This window comes from Centropristis striata, chromosome 21 (genome assembly GCF_030273125.1).
Source record: "Centropristis striata isolate RG_2023a ecotype Rhode Island chromosome 21, C.striata_1.0, whole genome shotgun sequence".
NCBI classification, from domain to species: domain Eukaryota; kingdom Metazoa; phylum Chordata; class Actinopteri; order Perciformes; family Serranidae; genus Centropristis; species Centropristis striata.
The window spans coordinates 11,387,076-11,401,774 of NC_081537.1; the positions used below are offsets into that span (position 1 = coordinate 11,387,076).

The 14,699-nt window shown below is 36.8% G+C and overlaps 1 protein-coding gene across 1 annotated transcript; it reads left to right on the forward strand.

Annotated features, from left to right (window-relative positions):
• Window positions 1–2,041: 2,041 nt before the first annotated feature.
• Window positions 2,042–12,669, forward strand: ccdc78 (coiled-coil domain containing 78). The gene is given in 16 exon segments (XM_059325217.1): window positions 2,042–2,113; window positions 4,376–4,507; window positions 4,610–4,696; window positions 4,827–5,183; window positions 6,412–6,462; window positions 6,578–6,666; window positions 6,943–7,021; window positions 7,627–7,752; window positions 8,317–8,513; window positions 9,833–10,007; window positions 11,168–11,211; window positions 11,305–11,371; window positions 11,878–11,978; window positions 12,060–12,124; window positions 12,421–12,443; window positions 12,445–12,669. Coding segments are annotated over 16 exon segments (1,728 nt in total). The 3' UTR covers window positions 12,508–12,669.
• Window positions 12,670–14,699: the final 2,030 nt, after the last annotated feature.

Sequence of the window (14,699 nt, forward strand, 5' to 3'; positions counted from 1 at the left end):
ATTAAAATTGAAGATGAAAATTTAGAGTAGGTGCATTTCAATATATAAAAAAAATCTATTTGGCTTTTGATTGAAAAACTTGCACAAAAGAAACAGCCCCCACATGTTGTAGAATACAAAAAGTAGTATGTGCCAGTATAGTTTGCTTTGACCAACTAAATGCTTAATATGCAAAACATCTTATTTGCATTGGAAATGTTGTGACCTGTTTTAAGAAAAAAAAAAAGAATATTTGGAAATTGTTGACATCCTTTTATTATTATTATGGTTATTATAAAATGCAATATTTTCACTGTTTGAAAAAGTAATCTAAACGTATTTAGATGAGATTAGATTTTTTTTAAATATATATATATTTTTTTCTAATCGCTGACAGTACCCATTATTTAGCCATAACATTACAGTTTTTCTCAGTTGCTTTGGTGCATTTCTCACATCAATATTAACATTTGCAGTTAGTTCAACCTTCACATAATTTTGTCATTTGTGCACATCATAGTAGCAGTTTCTCATTCCTAACACATTACAAATGCTTTTGGACATGCGTCAGTTGCTTTCATACAACTCTCTGCTGTTTGATAACATTATTATTTGCTTATGTCATGTCAGTCAAAAGTTACGATACTTGTGAATGCTGAATATTCATTCCATATAAAACTAATAGTCCTCATTTCATTGTCTGAGTCATTTCAAACAAAAATGTTGAACTAGTTGTCAAAATCTGTCAAGCAAATTTTATACATTTTTTAAAATCTTTATTTTTTACTGAAAATCTCTCTGAAATTGAATATATTTCTCTCAGGTGAACCTCAGCTTTCACTGATGAGAAGGGCTGTGTGAAGCATTAGTTGCAACCAATGATAAGCCACTTCTCTACTATCACTCAGAGCTGAATCCATAAAACCATAAACACTTTACAACATATATGAACCGAGCAGGACATAGTGTGGACCATTTCTACAATACTATGACACTGTACTGTGCACAGCTCTACCCAAAGGGACTTTATGTTTGTTGTAAATAAGGGTGTTTTTTTCCTTTTGCACAATGCTGTAAACAAATAAGAATTGCAAAGAGCATACTCAGTTGTACTTGTACTCAGTTACCTCACTAAATACAGTAATGTGTAACTTTACTGTAGTTTTCAAATGGCTGTGCAAATATTATAAAGTGCTGTCTGGAGCATTTTCAGGTAATGTCACCAAGATCCGACTTTTTTGCATTGGAATACATTTACAGAGTAAACTGTCATAATGAAAACGTGACAAAGCCATTTGACTATCGTGTTCATAAACATGGTGTCAGGACTTTTCATCTTGATGACACTGACACTTTCATTGACATGAATACTTGCTTTTGAGGAATGAACTATCCATTTTGAGCAAGTGATGCACTTTTGCAGGTTCCACTAGGTTTTGCAGTTTGTACTAATTGTTTTGAGAAATGTATTAACTGTTGTGCAAATGTTAATAGTGATGTCAGAAATGCATCAAAGCGACTGAGAAAAACTGCAAGTCATCATTACTTCTGATGGACATATCTATCCTAAAAACAACCTAGTTGTTACAATATGACGTCACAAGGTGGCGCTACTGTCAATGACATTTACCTCCTCCTGTAGAAGTAACATTAGAGGCTGACCTTGTTGTTCCCAGGCTGTAACAATAAACGTCTAAATCTCACATAAGCAATAATTAACTGTAGCTGTTTAAGGTTCCCATACGCTCTCTTTTGTGTGATACAAAGGGTGGAAAGTGCTGTAAACTAACCGTAGAAGCTTTAATCTTCAATATCAAATGTTAGTTGAAAGTTTAAAGTTGAAAACACCAGTGTGACCTTAAAAATGTTTCTTTCTCAGTGACATTTACGCTTGCATTTGTGGTAAAATAGCAAAGCATGCAAACAAACAAATAAGTGAATAATACAAATAAACAAAGACAGAGAGTTCACACCAGTTTATCTCTGTGTTGTCGAGGCCATGGCAACATATTGTTGGTGGATACAGTAATTTACGTTAAGCAGTGGTTGACAGTGAGTAAAGATGGACCCACAGGACCAACAGACAACTTCAGATGAACTTCAGGACCGACTTCGTGCTCTGACACAAGAAAATGTAAGTAAATACCAGCCAGTTTTCACATAGTAAGTAAGTAAGTAAATTTTATTCATGAAGCACTTTTCACAGGAAAAAACCCCACAAAGTGCTTTACAAGGGTATAAAACAACATACAGGCAAACACAGAAAACATAATGCCTGTCTAAACAGATATGTCTTAAGCTGAAAAGAATCCACAGATACCGCAGACCGTAAGGGTGCAGGCAGAGTGTTACAGTTTGGGAGCTATTGATTCAAAGACTCGATCACCCCGAGTCTTAAGGCGGGTGCGTGGGACAGACAGTAAATTGAAGGTGTTTGAGCGAAGGGAGCAGGCAGAGGGATATGGGTGAAGTAGTTCAGTAGTTCAGTGCTCTGTAGGTCAGAGTGAGAATCTTAAACTGGATCCTGTATGCAATTGGGAGCCAGAGAAGAGATTCAAGTATGGGGGTGATGTGAGATCGTCTGTTTGTCCTTGTGAGAAGTCTTGCTGCAGCATTTTGAATTGACTACAGACGGTTTAAAGCGGACATACTGCGTGAGGAAAAAAGTGAGTTACAGTAAATGATACGGGATGAGATGAAGGCATGTATAAGCATCTCAAGTTCAGTATTTGAAACAACTGATCTCAGTTTGCTGAGATTTCTCAGGTGGAAAAAGCAGGAACTAGACAGCTGCTTAACATGGGTGTCAAACGACGATGATTTATCAAATATTACCCCTAAGTTACGCAAGTGGGGGTGGACGTCAGAGGAAAGGGGCCTAAAACACTGTAGGATTGTGGGCACAACCTTCTCTGGAGCAACAACCAGAACCTCTGTCTTCTCAGCGTTAAGCTGCAAGAACTTTTCTGCCAACCATTTTCTGAACACTTTAAAACAGTCTAAGAGTCTAGATAACTTAAAAACTTCATTGGGTTTAAATGAGAAACAGAGTTGGATGTCATTCGCATATAAATGATAAAAAATGTTAAAACTGTAGTGACTTACTGTGACGTACTTACTGCAGTAAGTACAGTGAAAACAACAGGGGTCCCAGAACTGAGCCCTGTGGGACCCCACAGAACAGTGGGGAAGAGTCGGAAACAACCGATATGCCAACACAGTCACTTAACCTCTTGATCAAAATGTGATGGTCAACTGTGTCAAATGCAGAACTGAGGTCAAGAAGTACCAACACAGAACAATCACTTACACCAGAGGACATTAAAACATCATTAGAAACCCTCAGAAGAGCAGTTTCAGTCGAGTGCTGTTTCCGAAACCCTGACTGAAACTTATCATGTTGTGTCTCTCCAACACAGTGGTGAGTTGGTCAACAGCAACCTTTTCTAAAATCTTAGATAAAAACGTGAGCTTTGATATCGCCTATAATTATTGGGGAGAGCAGTATCTGAGTTGCTTTTCTTTAAAATGGGCTGGATGATAGCATGCTAAAAATATGAGGGGACACATTCTGTAGACAGAGAGGAATTCATAGTGCATAGAGGAGCTAAACGCACTTTTCACTCCTAAAAAAAAAATCCAGTATTGGCTATATAACAGTAGCTACTTTCTCAAGTAAGCTAATGTTAGCTTAATAGCTTATAATAGCTTTAAAATGAACACAGGCTACAACTCGGTGGTGGATTGTAACAGTACATTTGCACAAGTACTGTCAATAACTACAATTCTGAGGTACTTTAGTATCTTCATTTTATGTAACTTTATACTTCCACTACATTTTGAGCCAAAAGTTGTAATTTTACTCCATTACATTTAGCCAACAGCATTAGTAACTTTTCAGGTCAGGTATGCATAAATAATAATAATAATAATAATAATAATCCAATAATATATTCGGAATATATAACAATCTGGATGGGGCCATTTTGCATAATGAGTACTTTTACTTTTGATAAATTAATGTTGATGCCAATACTTTTGTACTTTTACTTCAGTAGGTTTTGAATGCAGGACTTTTACTTGGAGTGGAGTAATTTTACAGTATGGTACTAGTACTTTTACTTAAGTACGGGATCTGGATACTTTTCCACCACTGGTCTTTATATAGACGAGCTGTATGCACTTTTCACTCCTAAAAAAAGTCCAGTTTGGAAGTAACAGTTGCTAGTTTCTGAAGTGACATAGCTTAATGGGGGAAATAAATATAGGCTATAAACTAAGGTGGTAAGCAAAAATCTCCTTGATATGTAGCTACTATGCAGCCAACATGGGGATCATTTAAGTGAACACAAGCTATTGTCAACTAACTTAAGTGTTTTTGTTCACCCCGCTTTAGTTGCAGCTGCATGACAAGAATGAACGCCTTTTCACCAAAGTGGGCTACCTGGAGAGCAGACTGGGCCACCTGGCCAGCTCCAACACAGACCTGTCCTGCAGGCTGGTTCAGAGCGAAGAGGAAAAACTCAAGGTAGAGATCATGAGCTATGTGAAGCATGAATGAACTATAAGTCCAATGTGTCTGTTCAGTATAGAAACCAGAAGAATGTGTGTTCCCTGTCACATTATCCAGATATCTAAGGAGCTTGTGGAGGAGAAAATACAGACAAACAAGATGAGGGAGCAGTTTGAAGAAGAGACATTTGAGCTGAAAAACAAGGTGAGGGTTTTTTTTTAGAGTGATATAAATTAAAGTGTGACATGTAGCCTTCATTTGATCAATTTGGACAGTGAAGCACTACATCTTCTCTATTTAATGATGCTGTCTGCACTTTCTTTACCCTTGTCAGATATTGAACCAAGCCGGTATAATAACAGAGCTTGAGATGGAGAGAGACAACTTATTGAGGGAACTCCAGTCTGCTGAGGCTCGTCTGAAAGGGGGAGAGAAGAGCGGCCAAGAGCTGACAGAGGAGTATGCCACACTGAAGAAGAACTACCTTACTCTGGCTGAGGCCCATGATGAAGAGCGTGCCCAGAGTGAAGAGCTGAGTGCTGAGCTGTTGGCACTGGCTCAAGCCCAGGACGCTCTCCGCAGGCAGCTGGAGGAGCAGCAGCAGAGTGTGAAGACCACCACCCAGGGCCTGCACAGCGAGCTGGACAGGGTGCAGGCCTTGATCAGCCGCATGTCACATAGCAGAGTCAAGGTGAGATAGTGTGTTGCAAACAGGAATAGGCAAAATATTAGGTAACGCTTTATAATAAGGTCCTTAATAACCATTAATTAACAAGTAATAAGGCATTGTTCTCGCTTTAGATCCGGTAGTTGCAAAAAGCGTAGTTAATTTATAGTTAACTTATAATAGATGAGCAATAAAGTATATTTTAATATCAATAAGCAAACAAAATAAGATTAATAAAGGCATGGCAAAGACATAATGGGTGGGTCATGGGTGTTCGTAATGCCATTATTAACACTTATATAAGCTTATAAACACACAATAATGTTAATAAGCATCTTGTAAGGACTTACAAGGGCCTTATTACTTGTTAATGAATGGTTATTACAAGGACCTTAATATAAAGCGTTGCCAAATATTTTTATTTTCTAGTTTAGTTCCTGAGCTAAGTTCATTTCACTCCATAGTTACTGGAACATTTGGGGCTTTTGTTGTAGTTGCCCTCACCAAATTGTTGTCATTATTACTAATTTTTCTTGAAAACCATGTGCAGATGTTAGTCCCATTCAAGCAGAACATGTTCTTGTCCATGTATAAAATATTAAAACAAAATTAGTTTTGTGCAGATCATGATTCTTACATTTATTTAAAATTTTAAATAATTTACTGTGCCATTGGGTGATTTAGGGTTGTCCCCTCATAGTGGATTAGTTGACTAATTGATGGTTTTGGACTTGGACTAAGATTTATTTAATTGATTTTGAGTTATTTTTTACTGCTTTTTCATGCTAAATGACTGATTGCCAACACAAGATTTAAAGTGGTGCTTTTGTACGATTCTTTGTGAAAATACTTATTTTTACAGATCTGTTGATTAAACTGCCAAACTAATCAAATAGTGAACAAAATCAGGATGACTGAGAATTTCTTTAGTTGAGGAAAGCCCTACTTATTTTCTAACCACTGAAATATGATACAGTCTAAATAACAACAACAATTACCATAACAAAAATGTAAATATCATGATATAACAGTACAACCTAATAAAAAAGGGGGAACATAATTAAACAAAAATGAATAAATTAAACAGCCAAATCCTTCTGTCTTTAAGAAATCAAATATGTTTTTTTAAAGTAAAAAATAACATTTACAATAATATGTAATTAACAATAATATTTAATATTAAACTAAAGAAAAATCATATATCATACTTGCCTTTTTTTTTGTCTTAATATGTATTCAATTTTATTAACAGTTTGAGGATTTGGCAGCTTTGGACAAGGAGCAAAAGAATCTGGAAAAAATTGTAAGTATTTTTGTACAGAACATATATATAATTTTACATAAATACATGCATCAGTAAAATATCCGTAGGAGTTCAGTAACTACCTCCTTGGCCTGTTTCATATGGTCTCTCAAAGCTACTTGGAAACCAAGATGAGATCAAAGACATGCTGGAGAAAATGAAGAACAGCTACGAGGAGCAGCAGAAGAAACTGGAGGAGAAAGTGTGAGGCTCAGTGAATGTTTAACATTTACTTGTGCACAGCCTTAATTAAGACAAAACATCATTATCTTTCCATTTCCTTTCATCAAACTGCCAAACCCATCTCAGGATGTACGACCCAGAGTTCATCCCACACGCATCTGCTCTGCGGTCCTCTCTTTGATTTTTGTTCTAAGCTGTGGCTTTATTTACTGTGTGTGTGATGTGGTCCCTGTGATGTGGCTGTCCGTGGATTTTGGGAGCTATTCACTTGTTGCTGAGCCTGTGTTTGGTCATCAGGGTGGAGATGGGTAAAGAGCACCAAGAGAACAAGAGAGCAATCCATAGACGGCAGCAGGAACTATCTGAGCAGAGTGCGGTGAGCAAGAACAATCCCATTCTGATTTACAGAACATTTCTCAAGTGATTGTAGATATTATCACTAGTGCCCGACCGATATGGGATTCTTGAGACTGACGCGACACTGGTTTTTGAGGGGAGAGATCAACAATCTGGAATGAAAATAAACCTTTTTTATGTGGATCATGCACTCATTTTTCACCACTCTGCTAAGGTACCCAGAGAGCTACTTTCTCAAACATAAATCTTTATCAAATAATATTAAACACTGTTTTACATCATACAATGTATTGAGAAAATAAAGAATACATAGGAATAAAATGAATATCTAATTATGTAATAATTACTGTCTAGTTTCAGTCAATTGCTGGCTATTTAAAAAAATAAAATAATAACTAACACCATTTCTAAATCATGCCAAGCTACGTTTTCTGCATAATTCATTGTGTAAAAAAAGTTGTCATCATAACATATATCCAACAGCATATACACAATATCAATAGGCCAATATCGACTGAAAATATCTGTCAACTGACATGTCTGTCAAGCTCTAATTATCACTGTCTTGGTGGAAATGTCTTGGTGGAAATGTGTCCAATCTTGTTTGTCCTATTTCCATCCAAGGCCCTGATGTGCTCTCAGAGCCAAGTGAAGGAGGCAGAAGAAGAAAACTCGAAGCTGCAGCATCAGGTCAAAGAGCTGAATGAGGAATACCGTGCAAGGCTTGTGTGCTATTTACAGGACTTAGCTGTGAGTTGCAGTGTTCACACACACGCATGTGTACAAAGTGATGTGGGGCAACACAACATAGAATAGAATAGAATGCCTTTATTGTCATTATACACATGTACAATGAGATTTGAGAGCTGACTCCAAAAAGCAGTGCGACAATAAATAAAATACATAAAAACATACAATATAAATATAAATATACATATACTTCGGCAAGTAAATGTAAAAAAAAATAATTTTATATATATATATATATATATATATATATATATATATATATAAGATGTAATATAAAACATAGGCAATAAAGGGAGGTAAGGTGCACAGTCTTCAATTCAATTTGCCAGAAGCAGATTTGATGTGTTCATAAATATATTGCACATTGAAGGACAATTAATTGCACAAATTATTGCACATTGCCATTTATAGTATATTTAAAAAAGAAGACATATTTCACAGTAATAAAGTCCATGTGAAAATCAGTGCATGTGAGAGTTCAGGGTTGTTATTGCTTTTCGGAAGAAACTGTTCTTGAATCTGTTTTCAATGTTTTCAACATCAATGTGCATGTCTTTCATTTAGGAGTACATCGATGGACTTGGTGAAGGCAAAAGCCCTTTAGAGACTTCCAAGATGAGGGCCCACGTGGACAGCATGCTGCAGGATGTTCGTTCATCCTATAAGGTCAGAGAGGAGCAGCTCGCCTACGCTGCTCGCTCCTATAAGAAGAGACTTCAGAAGATCACAAAGACGCATCATGCTCTTCTCATCGCATACAGGTGAGTCTTCCTCTGTGTTACATTCACATAGGGGAATTAAACCTTATATGATGTTATGTGACAAATAAGTGGATTGATTGATTGGTTGGTTGATTGATTGATTGATTGATTGATTGATTGACCAATGGTTCCCATCCTTTTTGCTCATGACCCCTAAATACAAAGCCTCATCAGCTTGTGAACCTTCATCCTCATGTCGCATATACTGTATATAGAGCTGCAGTGATTAGTCAACTAAATAATTAGTCGATTGATAGAAAAATAAACTTTTCTGACAATCAATAAATCGTCATAGTTTTTCAAGCAACATTTTTTAAAAAAAAATAAGGACCCTACAAACTTTAGATTTGTAGGGTCCTTAAATTGGCCATTGGGTTCTTGCTTGAGCAACAAAGAAATAAGCCCTTCTTTCTGAGAATCAGATAAATATCCGGTGCTATAAGAGAAATTAAAACAAGAGATCAGTGGTCCTTTAACCAAATCAAAAAAAATTCTGATAAACCTCAATGGGTATTCCATCCATACCAGGTGTTTTCCCTGGTTTGAATGACATTACTGCCAGGAAAAGTTCCTCCTCTGTAATTAGACCCTCACCTGATTGTTTCTGCATGATGCTTAGTTTTCCTTCATACATTTGGGGAAAAAAGTTTTTGGAATTGAGTGGAGGTGGTGACTGAAATGAAAAAATCTTAGGAAAAAAGTTTTCTATTTCATTTAATATATCTGTCCGTGTACACACCTCATCTCCATTGCTCGGGATTAACTTAGAAATATTCTTTTTAGAAAGATTTCTATGCTGAAGGTTCAAAAAAAGTTTTGAACATTTTTCCCCTTTCTCCATCCACTCGGCTCTTTTATAGTTATAGCTTCTTAACAGGCGATTTTCTAATAAATCATATAATTCATCTTGTTTATTTTTCAAATAATTTAACTGGTCTCTAGGTGCATCAACCAGGTTATCAATATTTAAGGTCAACTGCTCAATTTCTGTTTTTAAAGTCTGTTCTTTCAATTTCATTTGTTTTTTCCTCCAAACTACATTTGAATGCTTCCCAAACAGATGAAGGTTTTGCTGTACCCATATTATGAAAAAAAAAATTATGAACATCTTAGTTTTACAGACAAACTCTTCATCCTCAAGAAGACTTTTATTACATTTCCAATATCCCGGTCCATGTATGTTTTCTGACATTGAAATCTTCAGTCCAACTGATTTTGTTTGAGGAGTAAAGTAAAATAAGAAGTGACTGCCATCAAAAGACAACATCCAGCTAATCCATGAAGAGTGACGGGCCACATTGACACACTGTGATTTTTAGGGTTCAAAGGGATCAGATCTTGGCCAACCCAGACAGCAGTCTTGACCCTGGACCTCCAGAAGCCAGCTTCAGCCTGGAGCCCTCTGAGCTCAGAGATGAAAGTGAGAAGGAGCTCCAGCACCTTCGCCAGGACAAAGCGAGGCTGGAGGCTCAGCTGCAGGCGGCCCAGAAGCAGGTAGTGCAGAAGAAAGATGGCTGCTTTGAAGTGGATTGATCTGCTTTTGTTTCGTCTGGTGGATGCTTGTTTTTGGTCTGTGGGGATTCTTCTGTGTGTCCATACTTGCCTGATAAAGCCACACAGCATTTGTTTTATGAGTGGTAAAGTAAAAATTTGTGTCCTCTGGCAACAAAAAGGGTTATTGTCATGGTGAGCAGTTTCAACAATTAGTGTTTATTTTACATCTGTTTTAAAGACATTGTTTGCCTTTTTTTGGGAGGGAAATGCTCATTTGCATCATAGAACAGTGACTTCCAACCAGCATGGAGTCCAGGAAGTCACTACACCCAGCAAATAAATATTCAAAGCATGTGACATCCTGTAAAACTACAGTTGTCGTTTTAACATTTCTGTTTTTGTTCAGGTTAGACAAACAAGATAAGACATGTTAATTACTGAGCTGCAGAGGCTGTGATTGGACTTTGTTAGGTTTAACTTCATAGGTATCAAACAATGAGAGAGGCATTGATATCTTCATCTGACTCTTTACAAGCGGATACTGGAAAGTGTACTTCCCAGAATTTTATACTGTTCCTTTAACAAGTTCAGATATGTGCTCCTATTGGGGAAAAGAATACTCTGCTCTAAGTAATTTATTCTGACATGATTTTTCCACATTGATCTCTTTGTATTCGAACATGTTTTAAACAAACAAAATATTTTTAGTAATAATAAAAATAAATAGTTAAAAAACAATACAAACAAGAATAACAATACCATTTGGCAAAATTTGGCAAAATCACAATAAACTAAATAATAAAGCCCAAATAGATATTTCATGTCCACAAGGGATTAGGAAGAAGTGGTGACCACTTATGAAGTCCTACCTCTTTTGTTTTTCTTTTTTCTATCACATTTTCCTCTCCAACCCACATGAAAAGTAAAAAAAGAACTCTAAAAAAGTATCGAGAAGCAAATCTACTCTTTGGCCTTCATTAAAAAATTTAAGGAGAAAGAAAGTCAATAATATCTGCTACACATCTTTTAGGAGCAAAATATTGCAGCTCAGATTCTGTTTATGCCACAAATATGCAAGTTTTCAATGTTGCCTCTTTGTTTTACATACAAGTGTGTGTTTATGGTGACTAGGACCCTGACTTCTGACTTTTCTGCTGCAGGTTGCATTCCTTAAGATGCCGGTTCAAAATATAAGCCATCAAGAGTGAGTGTCATTTTTTTGCATTTCTACCAATTGACAAATGTGGTCAGCTGTGGATTGTGTCATAAAAAGTTATGAAAACTGAAACCTTATCAGGCGAGCATGCGAGGAATCCTGGTCGGACATAAGGAAACAGCTGAAGGAGATCACAGCCTCTACACTGGTAAACAAAACTCTCTCAACCCTTAAACTTTGAATTGTCAAATTACCACCCTCACACACACAAAAAATATAGGTAAAGCTTTATAATAAGGTCCTTAATAACCATTAATTAACAAGTAATAAGGCATTGTTCTCGCTTTAGATCCGGTAGTTGCAAAAAGCATAGTTAACTTATAGTTAACTTATAATAGATGAGCAATAAAGTCTATTTTAATATCAATAAGCAAACAAAATAAGATTAATAAAGGCATGGCAAAGACATAACGGGTGGGTCATGGGTGTTTGTAATGCCATTATTAACACTTATATAAGCTTATAAACACACAATAATGTTAATAAGCATCTTGTAAGGACTTACAAGGGCCTTATTACTTGTTAATTAATGGTTATTACAAGGACCTTAATATAAAGCGTTATATTTTAAACCTCACTTAAAAGCTTTTATTCTGAGAAAACAGATACACACATATTTTCTGTGATGTAGGTCCCTTCATTCCCTTTAAACAGGTTGGCTTTGAGAAGGAGCGCGCTGTTCTCCTCACCAGGGCCACGGTTGCAGAGGCGCAGGTGTCAGAGCTGCAGGATTATATTGACAACCACTTGGGCAGGTCAGGAACTCACTTGATGTGTAAGTCGTATTAAACTCACGATTTGACAAGTGTTATATTGAGCTTTACCACTACCTGCAGGTATAAAGAGGAGATCACACATCTGTGCAGACTGCAAGGGATTCAGGAGGCTGGGCGCTCCCAAAGTGCTCATTCATCACTCCATTAAGAAAACTTGACACAAAGTCTAAATCCTAGTCATATATTGCAATATAATATAAACTTACACAGTTAAACATCATACATATTAGAGTTGAAAACAATAAAATACAGATTTAAACTTTTTTTTTTACTGAAATCATACAGAGACCAGTGATTGGAAGCTGTTATTTTTATTTTTTAAACTAAAACCCTTTTTAATTGTTTATTAATTATAAATCCATCTGAATTCCCTGTTTTGACCAAAGAATATAAGTGTGGTGTGTGTCACCACCATCACTAGGTGGTGCTGCTCATATTGGTGGTTTTCTCTATGAAAGGCCCCCAAAGAAATCTGGCCTTGAGAAAAAAATGCCTGGAATGTTTGTAAAGCTTATGTCAATTTCACGAGCCTGGGAGAAGAAAGCGTGGTGACAATGAGGGGTCACCCTGGTGAGAATAATGTCATTACATGTTACCCAGACACATACACGCCCGTGAATACTTTCCCTCAATGCCGTGCTGAGAACTGTGGCGCAAACAAGCCAGGCTTTTTTCCAGAATGAGGGTTCATATTTATAACCTCAGTGTTGGTGTGAATAGGCATCTATTCCCTTTAAATCCCTTTAACAGTGAAAAGGTCTGCATTTTTTTCTTATATGCTTTGGTAGCTGGGTTTCCTTGCATAGTGCCATAGCTGGAATAACTTTAAAATTGGGAAATCTAGAAGCTAACAGATTTGGTTAAAAAAGCGTCAGTAAGATATATGTTGACTTTTATGTTGAAAAAAAGTGAAGTTAAAATACTCTGGGGAATGATGGGAAAAGTAGAGGGGATGGAAAGAGTCATACACATGTCACCCCAATCCCCTTTTCAGGGGGCATGCCAGCCCCGGGAGGGAGGGAGCAGGGGTGTGAAAGTTTGAGAGGAATGGGAAGTGGGATTTTGTTAGTAATGTATTACACTCCCAGGGCCCTGGGAAAAGGGGTGGGGGGTGTTCAGCTTGGGCCCGTGCCAACATAGTCACTGTGCCAAAGCGCTGGGTGCTGGGGACCACTCCTCTCACCGGCAGATCTGTGGGAAAATCAAAACCAGGTTCTTTGCTGTTCCGCCTGCAAACACGGAGAGAAGATGTGCTTGCATAGGCCTCTGCACACTTGTACAAATAAAGTGTACTCTAAGTAAACAAAAAGCAAGAAAAGCATTAGAGAAGTAGGAGAAATTATAACATTGCACATGAATGGAACAGGGGTTGAAGTCTGGTGCACCACAGCTGGCCCCCGAGGCAAAGGGCCAAGTTTTCTTCACAACTTGGGGCATTTTGGAAAAGTTCACTTCTTGGACTGGAAGCAACTTTTGATTAACCACTATATGTGATCACTATTATGATGTAAATCCTGACTGTATTAATGGTTAAATTAAATTCAATAGGTCTTACAAATGTGGCAACAACAAAAAAAAACTAAATTTGAATAACGGTTAACCTGCCATGTTAAAATGCTGAACAAAATTTTTCGAATGGTATTTAAATAAAGTTGTGCTTGGTGATATTATCTGCTGTTAAATTGATATAAAACATCTGTTCAGAGTTCAGTGACACAACTAAAACAATGTGGCTTTTGAAAAGTTAAGTTTTAAATCTATTTTTTTTTTTTTTTTTTAAATAATGACATTAAATTTCCCCTTTTTTTCAATAAGATGTGACTTGTATAAGTGTGAGAGCTCATCATCTTCCAGCAGCAGCATCATGTACTCAGTGTCGGAGAGTTTGTGCATTTATACTGTATATGTGTTTGTCAAATACAACCAATTTATCTGAATTTTGTATAATTCTTTCTTAATAACTACCTGAAGTAAAGCACATTATCACAAAGTTACCATTCAAAGATTGTCCAACGGTGGCCCTGAGAGCTCAAAACTGCAAATAACAAAACATGAGCAGAGGAGAGAAGAAACATCTTCACCAACTTTAACGGCACATACTCAGCATGACTGGCAACCTCTCTGAGCGAAGCCATTGCTAACTCATGTTAGCATTAACTGGGATGTTAGTTTTGGCTGGCAAAAAACATAATCAAAATGTATGTTACTGACCTAAGAAAAATGAACAGCGACTCCTTGGAGACCAAACTGGTAAACTTCCTTTAAAAAAAAAAAACTTTATTGACACAGTGTCGTGATTATGAACTTTCGGTATGATGCAGGCTTAAGGCACTTCCTGGTTTGCCTCACTTTTCAGACCCGGAGGTTACAACTTGCTCACAACACACTGGAAACTAATCTAGGGGACACTAAAAGTGATGCACACACTCTTTTTGTCATGTGAAAAAAAAAGTCATGGTTGTGACTTTTGAAAACAAATGAATGTTTCATGTTATTCGTTGTGGAACGGAAATGTTACAAAATATTTATACATTTTTGGAACCATATGAAACCACCAATACATTAATACCTCTGTTGTCGACGGCAGTGGTGGAAGAAGTATTCAGATCCCTTACCTAAGTAAAGGTACTAATACAACACTGTGAAATTACTCCACTACAAGTAAAAGCCCTGCATCCAAAACTAACTTCAGTAAAAGTA